General features: G+C 37.5%; 1 protein-coding gene across 1 annotated transcript in view; it reads left to right on the forward strand.

Moving 5' to 3' along the window:
* Positions 1-23330, forward strand: part of LOC125678963 (titin-like) — a 294828-nt gene that overhangs the window by 30619 nt on the left and 240879 nt on the right. Inside the window, exons 18-49 of the mRNA XM_056156077.1 lie at positions 1093-1215; positions 4976-5167; positions 5527-5635; positions 7010-7254; positions 7573-7692; positions 7840-8229; positions 8883-8996; positions 9150-9272; positions 9391-9582; positions 9765-9935; positions 10247-10426; positions 10902-11030; positions 11181-11369; positions 11561-11737; positions 12393-12542; positions 12753-12875; positions 13016-13207; positions 13683-13866; positions 14213-14331; positions 14439-14563; positions 15024-15244; positions 15507-15803; positions 16922-17076; positions 17276-17424; positions 17575-17894; positions 18153-18340; positions 18683-19012; positions 19267-19487; positions 19684-20018; positions 20131-20328; positions 21737-22344; positions 22634-22895. Of these exons, the coding sequence (XP_056012052.1) occupies positions 1093-1215; positions 4976-5167; positions 5527-5635; positions 7010-7254; positions 7573-7692; positions 7840-8229; positions 8883-8996; positions 9150-9272; positions 9391-9582; positions 9765-9935; positions 10247-10426; positions 10902-11030; positions 11181-11369; positions 11561-11737; positions 12393-12542; positions 12753-12875; positions 13016-13207; positions 13683-13866; positions 14213-14331; positions 14439-14563; positions 15024-15244; positions 15507-15803; positions 16922-17076; positions 17276-17424; positions 17575-17894; positions 18153-18340; positions 18683-19012; positions 19267-19487; positions 19684-20018; positions 20131-20328; positions 21737-22344; positions 22634-22895 (6631 nt within the window). The remainder of the gene's footprint in view (positions 1-1092; positions 1216-4975; positions 5168-5526; positions 5636-7009; positions 7255-7572; positions 7693-7839; positions 8230-8882; positions 8997-9149; positions 9273-9390; positions 9583-9764; positions 9936-10246; positions 10427-10901; positions 11031-11180; positions 11370-11560; positions 11738-12392; positions 12543-12752; positions 12876-13015; positions 13208-13682; positions 13867-14212; positions 14332-14438; positions 14564-15023; positions 15245-15506; positions 15804-16921; positions 17077-17275; positions 17425-17574; positions 17895-18152; positions 18341-18682; positions 19013-19266; positions 19488-19683; positions 20019-20130; positions 20329-21736; positions 22345-22633; positions 22896-23330) is intronic.

Here is a 23330-nt window from a genome sequence, read left to right on the forward strand (position 1 = left end):
CTGTAAGAGACATTTACCTGACCTATAACCAGAGTTATCTCGTTATAATGACATATTAATTTTCTTGTCATTATGAGGTTACCAAGTCATTATAACAAAATACAAATTAAGTCATTAAATTTTGCACAAAATAGATAACAAGATGCTTGCTGGATAACCAGAACAATTTCTTGTTAGAATAAGAAAACTAACTTGATGGTACACTAAAATGCTAACCTTTTTCTCATTATTATAAAATAAAGTGTGAAAAAGATTCAAAGTCGTTATAATCGGATGCTATCTTGTAATTAAAATAATTATCTTGTTATTAGAAATAATTAGCTAATTATCTGCCTTCTCTATAATAATTAGTGCCCCATGATTAGCAGGTACCCTATAGTGGTCAGTTTTTGCATCCGTCAATCCATGCAAGTGGTTTATGTTTTACCATAATTTGGGAATTGTTGACCAATTTTTGAAAGATTTATTGACCTTGAACTTGGCAAATTTCAGAGATTTGACAGTTTCTAGACTTTAGTTTTGGCTCTACCTGCAGCTATTGAATTAAAAATTTTTACATTAACTTTATCAATGGGTTACAGATCAAGTGCAAGTTTGGTTCTTGTGGATTTATTTTTTTAAAAGTTATGAGCCTTGAACTTGACTAATAATGCCACAAAGTGGGGCCCTTTTATGATGCTTGCCATCACATTGATATCTTGTTTAGCATGTGGAAGGGCCACACCACAAACCACTGTTCAATTTAATGAACACATAATTTATCAGTAACAGTTCATTTTCGTATATAATTTCTGTATTATGCATGTCCTAGTACATTTTAGTATTGGTCCTTTAAATGAAGGATATTGTGGTAAAAAAAAAACATGTGTACTACAGTATTTTGAATTATGAATGAAATGGAAATAAGTTAAAGATCAGGTTGAAAGTTAATATATCTTTGAATCTTTTCATTTATGACTTAAGTCCAGTGATTTGGATTCTAATATAGAAAACAGTAATCTTATTGAATGAAATATTAAATAACTTTTTAACAAAAGTATATTAGATTGTAATGACAGTTACCATTTTGATAGTATGGGTTTGGTTTTACAGGGAGCAGAATGGATTCGAGTGCGAGTCCACCAAATGGAGCCCGATCTCACAGATGTGGGTTCGACCCTGGAGGAGGCCCTACAACTCAGACAAGAACACAATGAAATGCTCGCTAAACTCAAGGTGAGTCTGCTAAATACAACTAAGACAAGAACACAATGAAATGCTCGCTAAACTCAAGGTGAGTCTGCTAAATACAACTAAGACAGAAACTCAATGAAATGCTCGCTAAACTCAAGGTGAGTTTGCTGAATACAACTCAGACAAGAACACAATGAAATGCTCACTAAACTCAAGGTGAGTCTGCTGAATACAACTAAGACAGAAACTCAATGAAATGCTCACTAAACTCAAGGTGAGTCTGCTGAATACAATTAAGACAGAAACTCAATGAAATGCTCGCTAAACTCAAGGTGAGTCTGCTGAATACAATTAAGACAGAAACTCAATGAAATGCTCGCTAAACTCAAGGTGAGTCTGCTGAATATAACTAAGACAGAAACTCAATGAAATGCTCGCTAAACTCAAGGTGAGTCTGCTGAATACAACTGAGACAGAAACTCAATGAAATGCTCATTAAACTCAAGGTGAGTCTACTAAATATAGCTATGACAGAAACTCAATGAAATGCTCACTAAACTCAAGGTGAATCTACTAAATATAGCTATGACAGAAACTCAATGAAATGCTCATTAAACTCAAGGTGAATCTACTAGGTAAATACCACTCAGACAAGAACACTATAAAATGCTGCTTTAGTTCATTGTGAGTCTGAATAAACTTAAATCATTATCAAATATTGAGTCAAACATACATACCAGCTGACGCCAAGTTGCAGTGAGCTACATGTGATACTAGCCACCAAAGACACATAGGAAGTGCATTGATCACATAAGTCACCCTCAGTTAAGTTCAGTTTGAAACTCAGTCACGGCTTCAGTCACACACGTAACTTTTACATCTCTGTTGATCATAATATTGTGACACAATTAAGAGCATTACTTATCAGTTAACTATATGTGTATGTTGAAATTTCATGTTTAAGAAAAAAACAACATATATTTTGATACAACAGTTAAATACTGTAAATATTACTTGTTATAGTTTCAGGTATTACATAAGGTTGGGTGTAGTGAGTTTTAAACCCATGAAAAAAGTCAATCATGAAATCAAACTTTACACATCTTTTAAATGTATATCTATAAGATATAAGATAATGTAGCATCACTTTTAAAATGAATGTAGAATAGTTTTCGTTATGATTTCACTGAAGACTGCGACTGATGGGAGATAAGGGTTTTGTGAATTGGGATGTTTTGACTGATGGGAGATAAGGGTTTTGTGAATTAGGATGATTCTGCACATGTGTTACTTATTCTGTAATCATGTTCTCAAGTACCAGGGATCACTGCAGCAGCATTCCAACTGTCTGTTAACCAATCCAATTACAATCCTCTACCAAAATAGCATTTCCTCAGTCTATCTTTGACACACGATATATTCGTCATTAATCATACTCATATTTTCAAAAGCATCATGGACAAATTTTTAATTTTTGAAATGATTAGATTTAAGATGTTCAGATTTGAATAGAATTGCGAGTAGATTGAATGTAATTGCTTTTGTTATAGGGTGGTGAAAAAATTCTCTTAGAACAATATCAGAAAGTTTGAATATTTTATAAAAAGAGAAACATTTTTTCTAAGCCCCATTCCCAATGATAAGGATGTGCCAGCACAGAACTTCTAATGGTAGCGTGGTGTTTCATCAGATAGATATTTCCATGGTAACACATTAAACACACAGGGGTGCAGAGTTGTCTGTGATATTAGCTGTCAAGGAATGTTTGCCAAAAATATCTCGTCTGATTGATATCTGTTTATACTTGTAGAGATTAATTCTTGTGAAGTTCTCAGCTTCCAGAATATAGAAACCAGTTACCCAAATTTAAAATCCAAATTGTTAGTGTTGTGGTACTTTAAAAATGTTAAGGCTGCAGAATATCTTGCTCTAATTGTCAATACAATACAGTCTAGCATTTTCACAGTTAACATGGCCATATTATAAATACAGTCAACTCTCGATAAACCGCCACCTTTTGTTCTTATGAAATTATGGCATTATAACGAATTTGGCGATGAATTGAATTACTGCCATCTTGAAGAAATAGTTACCGTTCTTTTATATGTAACAGTTATATTTCCTCTATTTACAATACTTATGTAAGTGAGCGATCCTTTGCTGCTAAGATGTCGCCCACTGTCCTTCTTTTTATATAGCCTTTTCCCATAAAACAGAAACATGATTTGCAATATCCTGATGGGTACATTTTTGATGATGTCCTTGGTACGTAATGATTTGCTTTTTCTCATCGAAATTTAACAGGACCCTCTTTCGTGGCGAAGCCATAGCTAAATTGAAATGTGTTTCTTTGATGTATAAACAACTTGACTACAGTTCATCTTGAGTATTTTTCTTGTTTATTCAATACAACAATAACCGGGATCCTTCTGTCCAGGTGTACGCCGGAGATTGATAATGACCAATTTACTGCTTCACTGACCACGTGCACCCATGGCGGTTTATCGAGATAATTGACGTGTTGAAATAGACTTTTGTAATGAAAACACTATGGCAAATGGCGATAGCGAATTTGGCGTTTTAACGAGAGTTTTAAGTAACAGGAAAAATGTTCCTAGAAAAATGCGGCGTTATAACGAAAATGGCGATGAATTGAGTGGCGATAATTCGAGAGTTACCTGTATATATATATCATTTGAAAGATAATATTTCCATTACTACAAAAGCCAACAACACATACATCTAATTATACAGCATTCATAGTTAATTAAATTGATTTTAATTAGCTATATCTTTCTGGGCATGATATCATTACAAGTAACAGTAGTTACATTGAGAAGTTTAACAAATCAGTAAGCCTTTGTATTCATTTCCCGCTGGTATCATGGTTTTAATGCAGAAGAACCACTTTTTGCAATTTACATGTAATGAAGAGTTTTTGCAACTTCTGAGGAGTATATTCTCAGGCTGATATTCTTGCCATTAGTGACTGTATTTCATTCTTCATAATTTTACCACGACTTCAAAAATCATAGTAAATAAACCATTCAAGGCAGCTTTCTGATGATTGCCAGAGGTGTCAGGGGGAGGGAGGAGGGGGGGGGGGGGGGTGGCATTCCTCTGGATTTTCCAAATCATATTATACTGTAAAAGAAATAGTCAAGATGTCTATTTTTGTGATTTTTTTGGGGTGAGATTGGTATATAAGAATTTTTTGTGACTTCATAATGTTTGCAAAATGTAAAATTGAAAATTTCAACAATAGATCAAAATGATAAATCATTTCAGTGGACACTGTACAGAAAAATCCCTTAAAGTTCCACGTAATACATGAATTCAAGAGTACTTTCTCAGTTCTTTTTTAATATTCACATTTACGATTTGTTTCATCAGCTGTTTCAATGTGCAGTTAGTTCTCATTAAACTGCCACCTTTCGTGATTTGAAAAATTAGTTTGTAACTTTATAAATTTGGCAATTAATTGAATATAGAGCATATTAATGAATAATTTGATCATTTAATTGCTGCTCATTTATTGAACATATTAAAATACTGTACATTTATGATCTGCATGTTCATTATAGGTAACAATTATAAAAAAAAAACCATCATGTTATGATTTACATGAAGCACTTCTTTTGAAGATTTGAACATTACCTCATGCTTCCATCATTTTTATACCCCCATACTACAAGCATATAAGCAACAGTAGACATTCATTTTTTAAATGAAATTGATGAATGTCTGAAATATTCCTTATTGCAATGAACATTTCTAACAATTTATTGAATTTTTCTTACAGAGCAAGGAGGACGAAATCAAGAACATCCTGGCTAGTGCGGATGCCTACGCTGTGGAAAACCGCTCACAAGCTGACGTGTACGCAGCAATGGCGGAGACTCTGAACGAGGCCTGGAGGGAACTCAACATCAAACTCGACCACCGCTCCATGCTGCTGGACCAGAGCATTGCGTTCCACCAAAGTGCTCAGGACGTGAGTTGTCATTTATTAAATACACAAATATGGCCGAAATATTGCCAGATCAGTGTAAAACACACATACATACAGTCAAATAATTACTCATTGAATATGTCATTTCTTTCTTTATTTTGTTTTCATTTGAATTTTAAGTTCCAAGTTTTGTTTATTTCTTTTTTCCATTTAAATTAAAAGTGCAAAGTTTTACAAACTTTTGAGTATTTCCAGATGGTTGAAATGTGTGCAAGTTTGATTCCATGAAAAATCAGTGACATTATGTGTGATCTTCATAATTATTGTAAAAATATTTTATACGTAATGAATCTACTCATTGGGTCTTGTTCATAATTAGAAATTGAAAATTGTTCTTTTAGTTTGCTTCCAAGATGGAGCAAGCTCAGGGTAAATTTACCAGCATGCTGCCGACTCAGGATGTAAACTCCGCGAGACATCTGCTTCAACAGCACCAGGATATCAAAAAGAGTGAGTACAGACTTAGTTTATCTACCAAGACAGTAGTCACAGTGAGTCTCTCTCTATTGTTCGCAAGCATATCAGATTCACAGCAACTTGTCATCAAAGATGAAGTTAAAAACAAGCATTTGAAGACGTTCATTATCTAATCCACACTGGATGTCTGTGCCCACTCATGTCTGTTCTCCAACAAACTGTGTCTATTTCACGTCTGTTCTCCAACAAACTGTGTCTATTTCACGTCTGACTTTACAAACTGTCTATTTCACGTCTGACTTTACAAACTGTCTATTTCACGTCTGACTTTACAAACTGTGTCTATTTCACATCTGACTTTACAAACTGTCAATTTCACGTCTAATTTTACAAACTGTGTCTATTTCACGTCTGATTTTACAAACTGTGTCTATTTCACATCTGACTTTACAAACTGTGTCTATTTCACGTCTGATTTTACAAACTGTGTCTATTTCACATCTGACTTTACAAACTGTGTCTATTTCACGTCTGACTTTACAAACTGTGTCAATTTCATGTCAGATTTTACAAACTGTGTCTATTTCACGTCTGATTTTACAAACTGTGTCTATTTCACATCTGACTTTACAAACTGTGTCTATTTCATGTCTGACTTTACAAACTGTGTCAATTTCATGTCAGATTTTACAAACTGTGTCTATTTCACGTCTGATTTTACAAACTGTGTCCATTTCACGTCCGATTTTACAAACTGTGTCTATTTCACATCTGACTTTACAAACTGTGTCTATTTCACGTCTGATTTTACAAACTGTGTCTATTTCACGTCTGACTTTACAAACTGTGTCTATTTCACGTCTGACTTTACAAACTGTGTCTATTTCTTGTCTGATTTTACAAACTGTGTCTATTTCACGTCTGATTTTACAAACTGTGTCTATTTCACATCTGACTTTACAAACTGTGTCTATTTCATGTCTGTTCTCCAACAAACTGTGTCTATTTTATGTTTGTTCTCCAACAAACTGTGTCCATTTCACGTCCGATTTTACAAACTGTGTCAATTTCATGTCTGATTTTACAAACTGTGTCTATTTCATGTCTGTTCTCCAACAAACTGTCCATTTCACGTCCGATTTTACAAACTGTGTCTATTTCACGTCTGATTTTACAAACTGTGTCCATTTCACATCCGATTTTACAAACTGTGTCTATTTCACATCTGACTTTACAAACTGTGTCTATTTCACGTCTGATTTTACAAACTGTGTCTATTTCACGTCTGACTTTACAAACTGTCTATTTCACGTCTGATTTTACAAACTGTGTGTCTATTTCACGTCTGATTTTACAAACTGTGTCAATTTCACGTCTGATTTTACCAAATGTGTCTATTTCATATAGGTATATTGGAATCATCCCAAAGTACCTTGCAACAAGGTCATTCGCTTTTGGAGCGTATTCGTGAAATGGGTATGCATGCGGACCTACAGAACCGTCACGCAACAACAGCTGCGTGTTACGGCATCGAACACCTACTGGAACTACTACAAGACCGAAGACGACGACTCGAAGAAATATGGGAACAGCGCAGATTCCGTCTAGAGCAGTGCCTACAATTGTGCCAGCTCGACCAGGAAACCAACAAGGTCGGGTTTCATTATCATTTATCTATTTTTAGAAATATTTGATAAATATCGATCTTTGAATGCTTCTTCACTAGTATATTTAAATCTTAGACTAGCATTTTTTGCAAAATTTGTACCAGTGACTGAATTAAAACTTTTTATACAATATCTTAAAAGGGCACAAATACATAGATTCATAGTTAAATTGCATGTTGTATTAGGATTAGAATCTTTTGTGTGAATGCCTAAAAATTTTCATTCTCAAATACCAAGTAAACAGAATGCGAGGAATTTGTACATTGTATGAGATGAAATGCCTATCTGGTGATTTGTGTGCAGGTGCTTGACTGGTATAGAACGACGGGGTCTGCCTACCTACACAGGACTGATCTGGGAGATTCTCACCACCACTCCCAACTCATACAGGAAGAACATTACAGATTTGAAACCCAAGCACGGGTAAGTCAATAAGCAATCAATAAAGCACCACTACTAGTCAAGATCAATCGAGTTTGTCTATCTCTTTCTGGGGACATCTTCAGAATCAAAATAATGAACAAATTTTAAAAGCTATGTGCTTAAATCTTTTTTAATTCTGTATTGCAGCATGTCCAAGAGAACGTTCTGCGGCTGGTCCGTAAAGCGGATCAACTTCTCCGCCGCACGAATTTGGATGCCGAGGGAGTAAGACAAAGACTACAGACTGTGGATCATGAATGTGAAAACTTCATGGTCCGCCTAGACACCAAGAGAAAAAACATTTCGATGGCTCTATCCTTTTTCGATCTAGTTGAGAAGGCTCTTACGACACTTGACCAGATCGAGGTCCAGCTTAACACCATGGACCTCCCTAGAAACAGCGCGGAGCTTGCAGACCGTCATGCCCAGTTGTCTAACGTCATCGTGGAAGCCTCCACTCCAGCCCTCCGAGAGGGTCGTATCCTACTAGAAAGGGTCAGTAGGGACGACCCTGGGGCTGATGGCGTCAGACGCAAGGTAAATAACATCACATGACATACACATGTTACACGCTACTCTACTGCCTCATGATCGGAAAAAATGGAGATCTGAGGTGAGATCTGCCATGGGTGCAGCTAGCCAGATACCTGGAAGGGGGCCCACTAGTGTGGACAATACCCGAACATCTGCATGTAAATAAAAAGGAACTGACAGCAACAACACACAGATTTGAATTAGCTTCTGCTTAATTTCATGTTTTGCAAATGAGTAGATTTCTCTTGTTTTTAATGCAAGGGTTTCATTTCGATATTGTGTAAAAGCTATTGTCATGTTGAATTCACTGCAGTATTGATTTCATGGATTCATCTTACAGTGCCAATATTGAAAAATAAAACCGTGATAAAATGTGAAAAAATGAATAAAAATGCTAGAAAATAGAGGCAAATAAAACAGTATTAAAAGTTCAATGCAAATAATGGAAAATAAAACTGTAAAATTGCACTGATATTAAAACTGAATAAAAATGCAGTGAAAATGAAACTGTACACCATGACAAAAACTGGTTGACACATTGCTGTTATTTTCATTTGATTTTTCTGTGGAAATTTTTTCATTTTTACAAAAGACAGATATCTGTCAATGTTTTCTTGTTAGTTTTAGATGTCAATATCTTCCTTCGTTTGTTTTAGATGACTCAGCTGCAGGACCGCTGCTCAGGACTTGAGTCCCTGTGTAAGGCACGGCGAGCAGAGGCCTGGGAAAGGAGCCAGACTTATCTCATCTTTCAAGAAAAATACACAGAGGTAAGTCTCGTCTTGTCACATGATCTAAGCTTGTATCACTGGCTATAAATTTTTGGGCTCATTTTATCACAACATTATTCACTGCGATCCTCCTACCATGCAGTTTGTGTCATATGTTGATAATGTTATTTTGATTTGTGACTATTTTGACAGGTTCACACATGGTTAACCAAGATTTGTCAGGCGACCCTAGCCAAGCACAACACCATGGGAACCAGCCTTACGAATGCAGAGGACTTTCTTGAAGTACATGAACAATTGGAACAGGACATACGAGTAAGACACTCTCTCAGTAGTACACTTTGGACAAGCACATGGCAATCCAATTTCTCCAAGATAAGAAATTTAGCCAATGCTCAGTTAGGTATGTTTTTTAAATTTGATCTCCTTTCAGGACAAGAATGCGGATGTAGAGAGTTTGTCGGAGGCAGGGGTAAACCTAGTCAAGTCAGGGGACCAGGAATCCCAGTCTGCCGCCGAGAAGGTCGACACCCTATGTAAGCAGATTCAGCGTCTGCACCGCATAGTGGAAATCCGCATTCAAATCTCCATCGTATATGTCACATTTCACAAGCTTGTGCAACAGGTAAGGGACATAACTCTGTATATTGACTTCCAAACGGATTGTATTACATCATTATGATAGGAAAAGGTGATATGTGAGAGGATATCATATAAAAGATTATACTGATGATAAAGACACCAAAAATATTGCTTTTAATAAAGGAATTTTTTTGTATGTTTTTCATGCATGTGTTTTACTTTCAGCTTACCAACAACATGAATGGGTTGGAACATATCATAAAATCAGAAACGGAGAATTTACAAGACTTGACAGAAGATGCAGTGAGACACACAGAGGAAATGTGGACTAAGGTCACAGAAACATACAATCAACTGCAGGACAGAGGACAAGACTTTTTACAGAGCTCGTCCACCGTACGTATTTATAGTATTCTGCAGTATAAGGGAGGTATCATTGTACTGTGCCATGCCTTGGGAACTACAAGTTTAGGTACAAAGTATTTGCACCATTAATTTACTTCTCTGGATAAGTGCGCCCATTTGTTTCAGAATGGTTATAATGTATGAAATTTAGATTCTCAAAATAGCTCCAGTTTATTTATACACTGTACATAAAGCAAACCAGGCAGAGATTAAAGGAATTGTTTAGTCAGTGTGAGAGATACACTGGATATGTACTTCTATGTGTCATTAGGAGGGATTGATTCTGTGTTTCTCCCTGTTAGATTCAGGATGACTCTACTATAGACATCAGAAGCTCCGCCAACACAGTGGAGCTTATCACGTCAGAATACACGGAGAGGATGACTATGCTGAGCACGACTTACGAGTCGTGGACCACTCATGTCAACTCAAGTCGCCAATTTAAGACCCAGTGGCATCAGTTTGTCCAAGATGCCAGAAAGGTCAGTCAGCATGCTCATTAGATATTGTTTGATTTTCATTTCTACATGCCTTTCATGTCAGCATCTCTGTATAACATGACTGTCTCTGTCTTTTGATTTATTCTTGTAATATTGTATCTGTAAAAACGACAGTGTTTTTGAAAATTGCATGCTATTGAAGTCCTTTTGTTGTGATAATCTTCAAGTGGATGGAGGGGGAAAGACTTGTTCTCAATTTTCAACCAAACCTACAACAGTCATGCAATTTTCAAAAACAATTCAGTAGTTAGATTTATTGACGTAAATTCGGTTAAACACTTCACCGGGATGTGTGTATGTATTTTACAGACAATTGATATGGTCATGAAAATTGAGAACGACTTTTTCCCGGTCATTGCTGGTGATTTGGGTAGCTCCGTGGAAACGGCTAACCGATACCAGATCCAGCTTGAGGAGTTCACACCTATGTTCAAGGTTGGTTTGATTCTTCTTTTAGACAATTGACTGGGTCATGAAGATAGAACGGGAATTTTTCTATCCTAATTTGGCTGGTTACTTGGGTAACACTACACAAAATGTTCAGGAAATGCAGAAAAAAGTTGACCTTTTTACTCCTCTCTACAAGGTAAAAATCAAGCAGTCTGACAGTTTTTTTTGTCAGCACTGCAGCTAGATTTATCCCATATTCCAAGAATCTAGAATGCATGTTTAAACACAATATATTTGTTCCAATAGAGAGACAGAACTCTTACACAGTAGTTATTTTTTTAAACAGAGAGCTCAAGAAGAAATTGAGCGCCACTTGAGCACAGCAGAGTTACTGTCCTTGAAGGGAAACACCAAGGGACAGAAGGACCAGATCATTAATGAGTTGATCAAGGTCCGACAGCGCTTCACAGCTCGAATCCACGAGTACCAAATACTACTGAAGATGACTATACAGTTCTTCAGAAACCTCGATCAGGTAAGCGTGATCTCCCACAAGGTGACGATGATACCGCACTGACAGGAACAGGGCTAAGCACCTGCTTTTGAGAAGAAAAATAAAACCCCAAAGCCATTCTGATTTCTTTCTCTAGCATGACAGAAATAATACCTTTGTAGTTTTTCAACCATGCAAAACCAGTCAAGCTAAAATGTGTTTGATTTTTCCAGCTTGACCGCCTGATCGAGAAGACAGAGAAAGAATACATGGAGTCTGATTTGCCATCAGAACTTTCGCAGGCGGAGAGCCTTCTAGAGGAACACAAACGCAAAAAGCAGGAGGTCTCCAGCCTGATCAACTACACTGCCGACGAAGGCGAGAAAATCGTAGTACGCGTCCGACAAACGGTAAGTCCTTTGTGTAAGAAAGTAAATGTATCGATAATATCTGTTCATCCTTTAGCCTTGCAGATAAACGCATGGAATTAACTTTTGTTGGAGATGTTTAATTTTGAGGGCTTTCTTGTTAGAGGTTGCTAGCCACAGTTGATAGATATGTTCAACATCTTCTGAAGGAGGACGAGGTATAGGAATTCTGTTACAAGGACAGCACTAATTAATGTATACTGTAGACTCCTTATTTTACGCGAGTACTTAATATGGCGAAATGACTCATATACATTTTTACGTCAAATAGCGTGAACATGAATTTGCATGTCGTCTGTTAATCAAGAATTCTTACATGTATTTTAGAAACAGAGAATTGGAAGCGCATAATTTTATTTCACAAGTAATGCGTCTCGCGAAGTTACACGATAATAAATTCCTCACACATATATATAGGAGTCTACAGTATCGCCAAAAATACATGGCAGATGTGCAGATCTTCCCTTGCACTATGCTTTGATATGTTAGTACTATACATGTATATTCATCACAGCATCAACCAAAGCACAGGCAAAGACCAGCATAAGGAATCACAATTTGCTTTGAAAGGAAAACAATGTTTATTGGATGTATATAAAGAGTTTCATGCACTGACCATCTTTATTCCTAATGATAGGATGCAGAAGCTGCCGCCCAAGATGACGTAGAACGCGTGCTGAAGGTGACGGCAGAGTACAAACAGAGATGGAACCAGGCGTGGGAAGAACAGGAGAAACGCCTGAAGCAGAATCTACAGATCTGTCAGTTCAACTACGACCTCAGACAGGTAAATAATTGTATTGTCTACTGATATATATGTCAGTTCAACTACGACCTCGGACAGGTAAATAATTGTATAGTCTACAGATACATGTTAGTTCAATTATGACCTTGAAATTAGGTATCTCAATTCAATTGTGTTGATTGAGTTTTAAATAAAAATGGTAAGAATACAGACTGATAATGGCTGATGTATATACGAATCTTTGATTTTCAGATCCATTCAGAAATAGATGAGCTACACCAACACTTACAGGCTAGGCGAGGTAGCTATGGCAACTCCTTGCCAGCAGCTAGGATGAACTCGCAAGCCTTCAAACAGTTTGAAATGACTGTTGAGGTAGGACTTAATGTTCTAAAGATTAAAAATGAATATGGTTGAATACTGAAAACTGAACAAATTTTTGAATTTTTGTATTTCTACAACCTTTATTAGGTCAGGATATATAGGTGAAGAAATTCATTATTTTTTAACTTCAGTTGATTGAGAAGAAAATCCAAAACTTCACAAGCACAGCTGACCTGATGGTACAGGAGCGCCATGATGATGCGGTTCACATCGACCGTGAACTGGATCTGCTAAAAACAAAATGGACAACATTCCATACCAGTGTTAGCAATTACCGTCAGCTTCTAGAATGCTCTGTGGAATATTTTAACCTTTACGAGGAGGTAAGTTGTCAAGGTCGTAGAACATAGGGGCATGATGGATGTAAAGTTAATTAATAAGTACTCAAGTAAAACAAGACATCTACAGGACTGTAAAAATGGGAAAATTCACATTTTTCCCCCACTTATTCTACCTTATACATGTACCAGCAGTTTTTATTTGTGTTTAAATAGTAACACACGTGTAAAGTTTATCATGTGAATGCATACTGTAGATTCCTAAATACACGCAGGGAGTTTATTATCGCGTAATTTCGTTAGAGGCAACACTCACAAAATAAAATTATTTGCTTTTATTTTTCTGTTGAAATAAATGCAAGAACTCTTGACTAACAGACCACATACAAATTCACATTCAAGCAATTTGACATGTGTGAGTTATTTCACCATTTTAAGTACGCGGGTGAAATAAGGAATCTACTGTATACATGTAAGTCACATAAATTTCCATGTTGACATTAGTTTTCTAAAATTGCAGTCCGAAACTTGGATAAAAGAAGGACACCGTTTGTTAATGGAAATTCAGCGGCTTATAAAGGAGTTCCGCTCTTCTAGAGATGCAGAGCATCTCATCTCTACTTTGAATAAATTCATAGAAAATGGACGTCCAATGCAGGAATCCAGACTACAGAGGATGTCCGAATTAGTCATAGAATTATATGGTAAGATAGATTGCAGAAAATGTATCTTTGAAGTTATTGTTTATAACTGCATGTAATATATACAGATTTAAGTTGTTCTCTGTCAGCAGATATCTCTTCAGAGTGAATTTGAATTTTGTTCATACAACTTAAAATAAAGATCATTCTATTTTATTCTATTTGGGGTTATTTACGCATTTTCGAAATGAAATCTGTTTCTGCTCCATTTTAAGGTTTTGTTAGTTTTAATTTATCTTAAAGCAAACGGGCAAATATTTAAAAAAATAAGGTTGAATACGGTATTCCTGAAAATGTATTGTAACCATCACAAGATACACTGAACACATGGGAATATTTTCTGTTTCAGGTGAAGAGGGACCCAGTCGTTTACATAACTTATTTGTACAAAATCAGGAAATGATGCAATCATTCCAACAAGCCGAAAATCACATTTCACAAGTCAAAGCACAACTGAAGGACAGAGAGGTAGGAAAAAGAAATTGAATGAAATATTCCTGGCCAAGTTAACAACACATAGGTTATTTAGGTATCATGTTGATTTGTTTTAAAATGCACTTTCTTTCTTATTTTAGACGGGTCAACCAGTGGTTGAAGAAATTCAGCCAATGGAAGTCACTGTCACTGCCTCAATGCCCAAAGCCACACCTCCTAAAATCATAATGCCACTCAAAGACGCAGAAGTCATGGAAGGGGAAAAGTAAGAATATTTCTTTGAAACGTTTCACATTTATGTAGAAAATGCTATAAATATAAGTACTGTGGAATCATTTTAATTCGTGGGGGCCAATGTTTGTGGGAAAGCAAAATTTTGCTGGTTCGTGGGGACATAATTTCGTGGGTAAGCGATACAATGTCACTAGGAGAGATAACTCTACTTGGTTAAAAAAAAAAATGTTCGAGGACACGTAAATTTGTGGGTAAGAGTGACTCACGAAATCCACGAACATCGACCCCCCACGAACAATGATGATTCCACAGCATGTGAATCCCTGGGCATGAAAGCAAAAGTGTTACCCTGGGAGAACTTAGAAAATGTGTTACCCTGGGAGGACTTAGAAAATGTGTTACCCTGGGAGAACTTAGAAAATGTGTTACCCTGGGAGAACTTAGAAAATGTGTTACCCTGGGAGAACTTAGAAAATGTGACTCTGTTACAGAGTGACTCTGGAGTGTCATGTTGACTCAGCCACCCAGCCTGAGGTCATGTGGTGCAAAGACAATCTACCTCTGAACAGCCCAGATTACGAGACGCAGTACAATCGAGGGGTGGCTACTCTTACCATTGAAGAGACGTTTTCCGAGGACACAGCGAGATACACAGTCCACGTGACTAATGAAGCTGGGACGACGGAGTCGTCTGCTTACTTACATGTCAGAGGTCAGTTACACTACAGGTCACAGAGATTTCAACACTAATTCTTATTTTAAAACATTGTCCATATATATACTCTAGAATTACTGTAGAGAAAATGATTAGGCAGTGGATAGTTCAAATTATTCGTTTGCAGCTTCAGTCAAATTTTAACATTTTTTTAGCTATTAAAACTACTGTATCTACTTTTAGTTGATGGTGATAGTTTTAATTTTGAAATACTTAAAATTGGTGAATGGTGATAGTAGTTATTAACAATTCCTTTCAGAAACACATCAGCAAATTTTGCCCCCAGATTTCACAAAAAATCTCAAGTCTGTTGACGTTTTGGAAAATTCGCCCCTGTCCATGGAATGTCATGTGACTGGGATTCCGTCCCCGACCATTTCCTGGTACCGCGATGATCTGAGCATCGACAGCTCCCCAGAATTTATCATCACAAAAATTAACGGCACTTGTTGCCTCAAAATACGGCAAGCAGCACGCCACCACAGTGCTCGGTACACGTGCCGTGCTAATAATCCCGGAGGTGAAGCCGCTTCCTCCGCCAGGATCACAGTAGTCCGTAAGGAACTGTTACCTTCTAGGCTTGATTCTAACCCTGGAATGTTTCGATATTGTGTTCCCTGTGCACTTGTAGATAATGCATGAAATTAAGAAAATTAGGAAAATCACTCGTAATAATTGATAGGGGTGGGTTTATTGCCATGGGAAGGTAGTCATGTCCCAGGAATCTCGTAAAAGGGGTGCATGAATTCTAAAACGCTAAAATTAATTTAATTGTAGAAATGATGTGTGTTTACAACTATTAATAAACTGTGTGCATATACATTAATGTGTCATTGAACCATATCTTTATCATACTTCTAAGAAAGAAGTATTGCTTCGGTTCTTTTGAAACCCTCATAATTTTTGTCTCGATGACAAATCATGGGTGGTCTCCCTTCAAACTCTAAAATGAATTGAAGTGTAGAAATAATGATTTGTATTGACAGCTACTAATAAACTGCACATACATGTATATTAATGTGTCGTTGAACCACATTTTTATCATACATCTAAAAAATATTGTTTTGGTGGAACTCTCATAATTTTTGCTACTATGACAAATCATGGGTTGTCTCCCTTAGAGCTCTGTCACTGTGCACTTGCAAAGCATGTGATATTCTGTATTTCATATGTACTGAATCATCACTAGAAATGTGTGTACCTTAGCATTGCATCCATCCTCGGGGGGTATTGCTGTAAGAAATGTCAGCCCGAAGAATTCCTGCATCATAGCATGACTTCAACTGAGTGATCTGAGCCTAGGTAGATCACAGCTTATACTCATTAGAAACTCCACTGAAATTGACACCGCTCGTCTTCTGTCAGTTGCACAGCCTGCTCTGTACATTGTTGTGTCTTGTCCTGGCACTGAGCCAAAATGATACAGATGGGTTTGAAGCCTTGTACAGAAAAAAGACAGAAAGAGCAGATCTGTGGAGCTGTGCAGATTACAGAGACTTTGAGAATGGGGAAATATGTTTTTCTGCATGAATTGTTGTGGAATTCATCTTTTGTCTGAATATTGAAATTTCATGAAAAAGAGTTTTTATTGTGATAGTGAGACTCTTGATTTGGTGCAAGAAATTTGAGAAAATTTTTCATTTTTGTGAGGATTTGCTTCTTAATTGGTTGCAGCCATGGAGAAACCGATTATTCACAAAATGTCAGAGGATGTTAGTATTCCAGAGGGGAAAGGGGTGAGACTTGAGATCCACTTTACAGGATCCCCGACCCCCGATGTCACCTGGTTCAGAGGTCAAAACAGAATCATACCATCAGCTGTTTACAAGGTAAAGTTTAAAAGATACATGAATGTATAAAAACTATTGGAAAGAGATTTGATCCAAGATTTTTTTTTCCAGTTTATTTTGCATTACAGTTGAATCTGATATAATTTTCTCTTTCTGACTTAGTGTAAGAATATTGATCACGATTTGTTTAAGAATATTGATCACGATTTGTTTGAAATTTTGCTTTTATTTTCGTTAGATAACGATTGATATCAACCGATGCACCCTGGAAATTAAGGAGGCATATCCCGAAGACTCTGGAACTTACACGGTGGTGTTGCAGAATGCAGCGGGAGAAATTAGAAGGTCATGTCATGTCACCGTGGAGAGCTTCTACTCCAGCACTGCGTAAGTAATGACAAGGTCATAGCCAAGGTCAAGTCAACATGTGAAGCATTAACAATAGGTTAAAAGTTAGAGGATATGATATAAAGTGTACACATGATGCAGTATTGTCTGTGAATTCAGTGTGTTAATTTTTTTCACACTGTCTTGCAGTGAGTCAGCATCCTTGGCCTCAACAGAAATCGAGGCAGCCAAGCCTGACTTTATCCAGCACCTGTCCCCTGCCAAAGAAGCCATGGAGGGGTCAAGAGTACGACTGGACTGCATTCTGGTCGGTCACCCAGAACCAGAGGTCATCTGGTACAAGAACGACAAACCGATAAAAGAGTCTAAAGACATCCAGCTCCTGTTTGAGGGAGACCGTTGCACACTGTGTATCAGAGAAGCCTACTTAGAAGACTCGGGTACCTACAGAATCATCGCCAATAACATTCACGGCCAAGCTGAAAGTCTCTGTAAACTGCATGTAGAACGTAAGTAGTGCTCTGTTCAGTGTCGGGAAAAATTTACATTAATTTTACAAAAATGAACAACAGTTTAGTGATGCTTAATACTGTATGTGAATGGGAATCGAGTGCTATTTCTGGGTAACAAGTAATTTCTACATGGAGGTATTGAGCTACTGTGAGATACAGTCTGTACATATGTATTAGATCATTGTTGATATTTTTAAACACAAAGTGCAATGATAGCCAATAGGATTATTTCAACTTAATTGTTTGACATTCCAGCTCTGAGTGAATTGAGCGATGCCTCTATTGGGGAGATGTCATCGCCACGTTTCTCCCAACCACTGCGGGATTTCAGTGTCCAATCTGGACACAGGGTGTGTCTGCAGTGCAGGATAACAGGACACCCAATTCCAGAAGCCAAGTGGTACAAAGACAACAAGCCCATCGACAACAGCCCAGACTTTGAGGTAAAGGTTAATCTTATTCAGCAAGATTTCGTTCTAACAGTAATGTACACAGAAACTACAGACAAAATAACTGGTTTTTACATTTTTGAGGTTTTCGTGATAGAGCCAGACCACAAAATCAAGTGCTTAACAAAATACAACTTTTTCTTATAATGGAAGAGCATAGAACAGCTTTCAACAAGATTACCTATCAACGAAACCGTGTATTTTGACAGATTCACAAAATTTGATCCTCACGAAAATTGGTGAATTTGCAGTCCTTGATTCACTGTATTCAGACTACGGGAAACACGTGGCAGAAAAATCTGTGCCTACATTATAATTTTATGTTTCTTTTTACAGATCACAGCTTTTGCTGATGTCCACAACTTGACAATCCCAGAAGCCTTTGAAGAAGACAGTGGTACCTACATGGTGAGAGCCATGAACTTGGCAGGAGAAGCCAAGTGTTATTGTAAACTAACTGTAAAATCCGTCTCAGAACCCATGGAACAAGAGGAAGTCATGAGAATGAAGCGTGTGGTGGAAACCAAGGAAACTAATGTCAATGTTCGCCGTGAGGATGTTGAGCATTCTCCACCGGAATTCCAGAGACTGTTCCAAGACCTCAGTGTTAATGCTGGGGACTCTGTCACCCTGGAATGCAGCATCACTGGAGCACCGAAGCCAAAGGTTGGTATCCTTTGTAGGTCCAGAATATGGAATGTCTGGAAAATGGATCAGAGATCCGGAAAATGGATCATAGATTCAGAAAATGGATCATTGGTTCAGAAAATGGATCATAGGTTCAGAAAATAGATCAAATGTCCAGAAAGTGGATAGTTAATGTTTCTCCTTTGAATGTGTTTTAACAAATGGGCTTGGATAATTCTTTATGCGTTTAGAGTATTTGAACAATGTAGAAATATCTTTTTCTTAAATCACAGGTGACCTGGTTCTTCAATGGACAACCTGTTGTCTCCAGAGATTACCAGATCACCATGGAAGGAAACATTCACCGGTTATACATCCCAGAAGTGTTTGACGAGGATGCTGGTCGATTCTCCATCACAGCTGAGAATCCATCCGGAAAAGCCACTTGTTCCGCAGTACTCAATGTGGATGAGGAACCAGCTCCCAGAACTAGGATATTTGGATCGACTGAATAGTAAGTGTTCTTGTTGATTTGGTGAGTGTGATGCATCTTTGCAAGATGAATAGGTGTTACACTGTATGTTTTCATCAGATTTGAAATACATCTAACTGCCTATATTGAAACCCCAGATAGAGAAGTGGAGAAATGATGATGTTTGATAGTGAAGAGTTTCTTGCCTGTCTGAGAACATCCATTATTTCTTTTGTAGCACCAGCAGAAGAGTCTCGCACACAGAGACAGTCATGTCCACAGAGACGAGGATGAGTCGTACCATCATGACTGCTCAGAAAGAACAACGTGCGTACATACCATCCACCGAGCAGCACGCCACCACCATCATCACCGATGTAAAACCACAGTACGAGGTGCCACAACTCACCGCACAGGAACACTTTGCCACCACAATTACTGCTGATCTACAGCCCAAGTATCAGCCAGTCGACCTTACCATCGCAGTCCCAGTACCACCAAAGTTTGTCCAGATGTTGAAAAACATCCAGGCCATGGAGGGATCAAAGGTCACTTTTGAAGGAGTTGTTACTGGTGAGTTTTCCTTTGGTTGAAAATCAATATTTTTTTTATATTACATCATTAACATAATTTTTGAATTGATCTCGAATGCATAGAATGTTTCATTGATTTCTTTCTCCTGCAGGCAAACCAGAGCCTACCATCAAATGGTTCAGAGAAAATCGTGAATTGACAGATCAAGCTGACTTTGAGATTTCCTATAAAGATGGCCGTGTGAGTCTGACCATTCCAGAAGTCTTCCAGGAGGATGCTGGACAGTTCACCTGCACAGCCAAGAATTTGGCAGGAAGTGCCACCAGCTCAGCGGAGCTCATCATCAGAGGTGAGCAACAGTGTCTTGTACCCAGGAGAATGCACGTCTTATTTAAACACTGATTTTAATGGGCTTAGTGATTAATGTAATGTGATCTATATGAACAACTGTTTAGATGAAATCCCAGTCAAACACAGGTGTAATAGTACAATGTACTGTAGTTGCATAACTTGGTATTTAAAAAATATATATGTAAACCAGACTAGAGATTGACCTCTGACCTCTCTGCTGGACAAGTTACTAGAAGTAGTAATTTTTATCTGGTGTGATGTACACACTAGTTAAAATTTAATAAAGCAAGAGGATTATAGCTTTAATCCTTATTAATTTTTCAAATGACTGATGTTTTTGTGTAAATTAAATTGCTAAATCTGTTATAATCTGTTAATCTGGGGAAGTACACTTCCTTTGGAGAGAATTTATTCTGGTTTATGAGATTATGGCTGCTTGTGTGTGGATGTGTTTGTTGTGTGATTTCAATATTGAATATGAAGGATCCATTGAATAACATTGATATTCATAGACACTTCCCAAGACTCTTGGGCTGAAAATGAGCATGCGTAACTCTTTTGTGAGCAGGAAATACAAAGGTCTTTTAGCTCACCAGCTGATTCACATCTGGAACAACAATGATCTAGGTAAAGTTTGTAAATGGTCAGTCTCTAACAGGAAGTGAAAACTGGCTGTTAATGCAGAGTAAGCTCAAATTTACACAAGGGCATTGCCCTATTCAGATCCATCTGAACACTGCCAAAAATGTGTGAAAAATATCCGTTGTACTACTGTGCAGTCTGGTGAGCTTAAAGGATAGGCATATATACCTTAAAGAATAGGACTTGTGTGGATATTTTATTTACTTGGACTAAACTTAAAACAGTGGCAAAGCTTATGCTGATCTTATTGTTGGCAGTTTTTTTTAAGATTGGGTCTGTGTTTTTGTCTATCTGCAACTTTATCTTGGGTCATTACTGATTAATTAAACAAGAAAGAGACTGTGTTTAATTAGTTGAAAGGTCAAGGTCAATGCTACATGTCAGATTGGGGTGATTGTTGAGGTCAGTTTATAGCCAAAGTAGAACTTCACCAAGGCTGGGGGCTAGGCATGCTTTAAAATAGTGTTTTACAAACAAGCTAGTCACTGAAGTTTAACCTTTCTTCTGTTTTACTCAGTGAAAGTAGACTAAGGGGAATGGCTATGCTTTATGATAAGCTCCCTATTAATTTTCTAGTCATCAGTTCCAAGTTTAAGGTTACTATTACTAATTAATAGACTGATATTTGTGAAATTTTGTTTTCAATTACAACTGGGTGGACTATTTTTATTAAAATTCGAGGTGCATTAGACAATTGGATACTGTTGATTTTTATCTTTTTTTTAATTTCTCCAAATAATTCCCTACTCATTCTTTGTTAACAGCTTCTGTTATCCCACCATCATTCACCCAGAAACTACAGAGCCAGGATGTTGGTGAAGGAGCTCCTGTCCGGTTCACCATCAGAGTGGCCGGTCAGCCTGCCCCACAGGTCACCTGGTACAAGGATGGCACCAAACTGACCAGCTCAAGAGACTTCGAGATAGTACAAGATGGAGACATTCACTCCCTGTACATACCAGAAGTGTTCTATGAAGATGCAGGCAAATTTTCAGTCACTGCCCAAAATCCTGCTGGCAAGACCCAGTGCCAAGCTGAACTCAGAATTCAAGCACCCATGGAGGAAGTCATCTCTCCGGTGCAAAAACCGAAGGTGCAGATGCCTTATGGAGAACCGACTGCATCACCAAAGTTACAACGACCATCCGAATTCATGAAGAAAGACATATCTCCCAAGACTCGTGCCCCTGCAGAGCCTCAGAAGTTCACAGAACAGATGGAAATGGAGGTGGCAGGGGATAAGAAACTACCGATGTTTGAACAGAGATTTAAACTTTTCCAGAAACCTGAAGAGACAGCTCCACCAAGACAGGTGTCTGAGGTGTCTTACAAACCAGCAATCACCCCCAAACAACCACCCAAATTTACGAAGGTCAGTCGAGTTCTTCTGCAATGTCGATGTTCATTGTTACATCATTAATAATTGTGGGGAAAATTTATTCTTAATAGTATAGTTGAACTAGATTTATTGCCACTTTAAACTTGTATGATTGTAATAGATTCAGAAAAGGACTTGAAATGTAGATTATAAATCTGTTTAGATACACTGACATTTCAAAGTTCTATATGTTTATATAACGTAATATTATTACATTACATATTATAATATGATGTAATATCATAATTAAGAAAATGCCATACAGTGTATTTTTTTTATCCAGAGATTACAAGATAAGACAATCAAGGAGGGAGAAAGATTAATCTTGGAAGTTCATGTGGAGTACAAAGGACCAGAACCCATCGTGAAGTGGTACCGGGAGGGGCTAATCATCAGAAACTCCCCGGACTACCAGATCACATTAGAGAATGGCCGATCCCAGCTGTCGGTGGCTGAGGTCTTCCCAGAAGACACTGGGGTGTATAAGTGTGTGGCCGCCAATGCTGATGGTTCTGACTCCACAGAGGCCATGCTCCGAGTCATTGGTATGTCTTCTGCTGTAACTTTAGCCTTATTATCCCCTCACAATTCATTGAGAGAGGGGATGTAGCAAAGGAAGCATCTGAGTGTGGATGAGTATGTGTGTGTGTGTGTAATGCTGAGTTTGCAGACACTCAAGAGACTGACTATTTACTTGATTGATATGATACTTCACATATAGCTTAGCTATTAGGAGAGGTAAAATCCAATTAATTGTAGGGTCAAAAGGTCTAAAGTGAAAGTCATTAGGGGATTGTTATATTGACTGAGAGTCACACCTTGAGAAATGAAGGTCACTAGGGGATTGTTATATTGACTGATTGTCACACCTTGAGAAGCTCTTGTTTATGGTTGGATTTTCTGAATTATATCACAAATTTCCTTGTAATCTGCAGTGAAAATAATAATCAGAAATAACATAGAAAAATTGGGATGTATAA

This window comes from Ostrea edulis, chromosome 2 (assembly GCF_947568905.1).
Source record: "Ostrea edulis chromosome 2, xbOstEdul1.1, whole genome shotgun sequence".
NCBI classification, from domain to species: domain Eukaryota; kingdom Metazoa; phylum Mollusca; class Bivalvia; order Ostreida; family Ostreidae; genus Ostrea; species Ostrea edulis.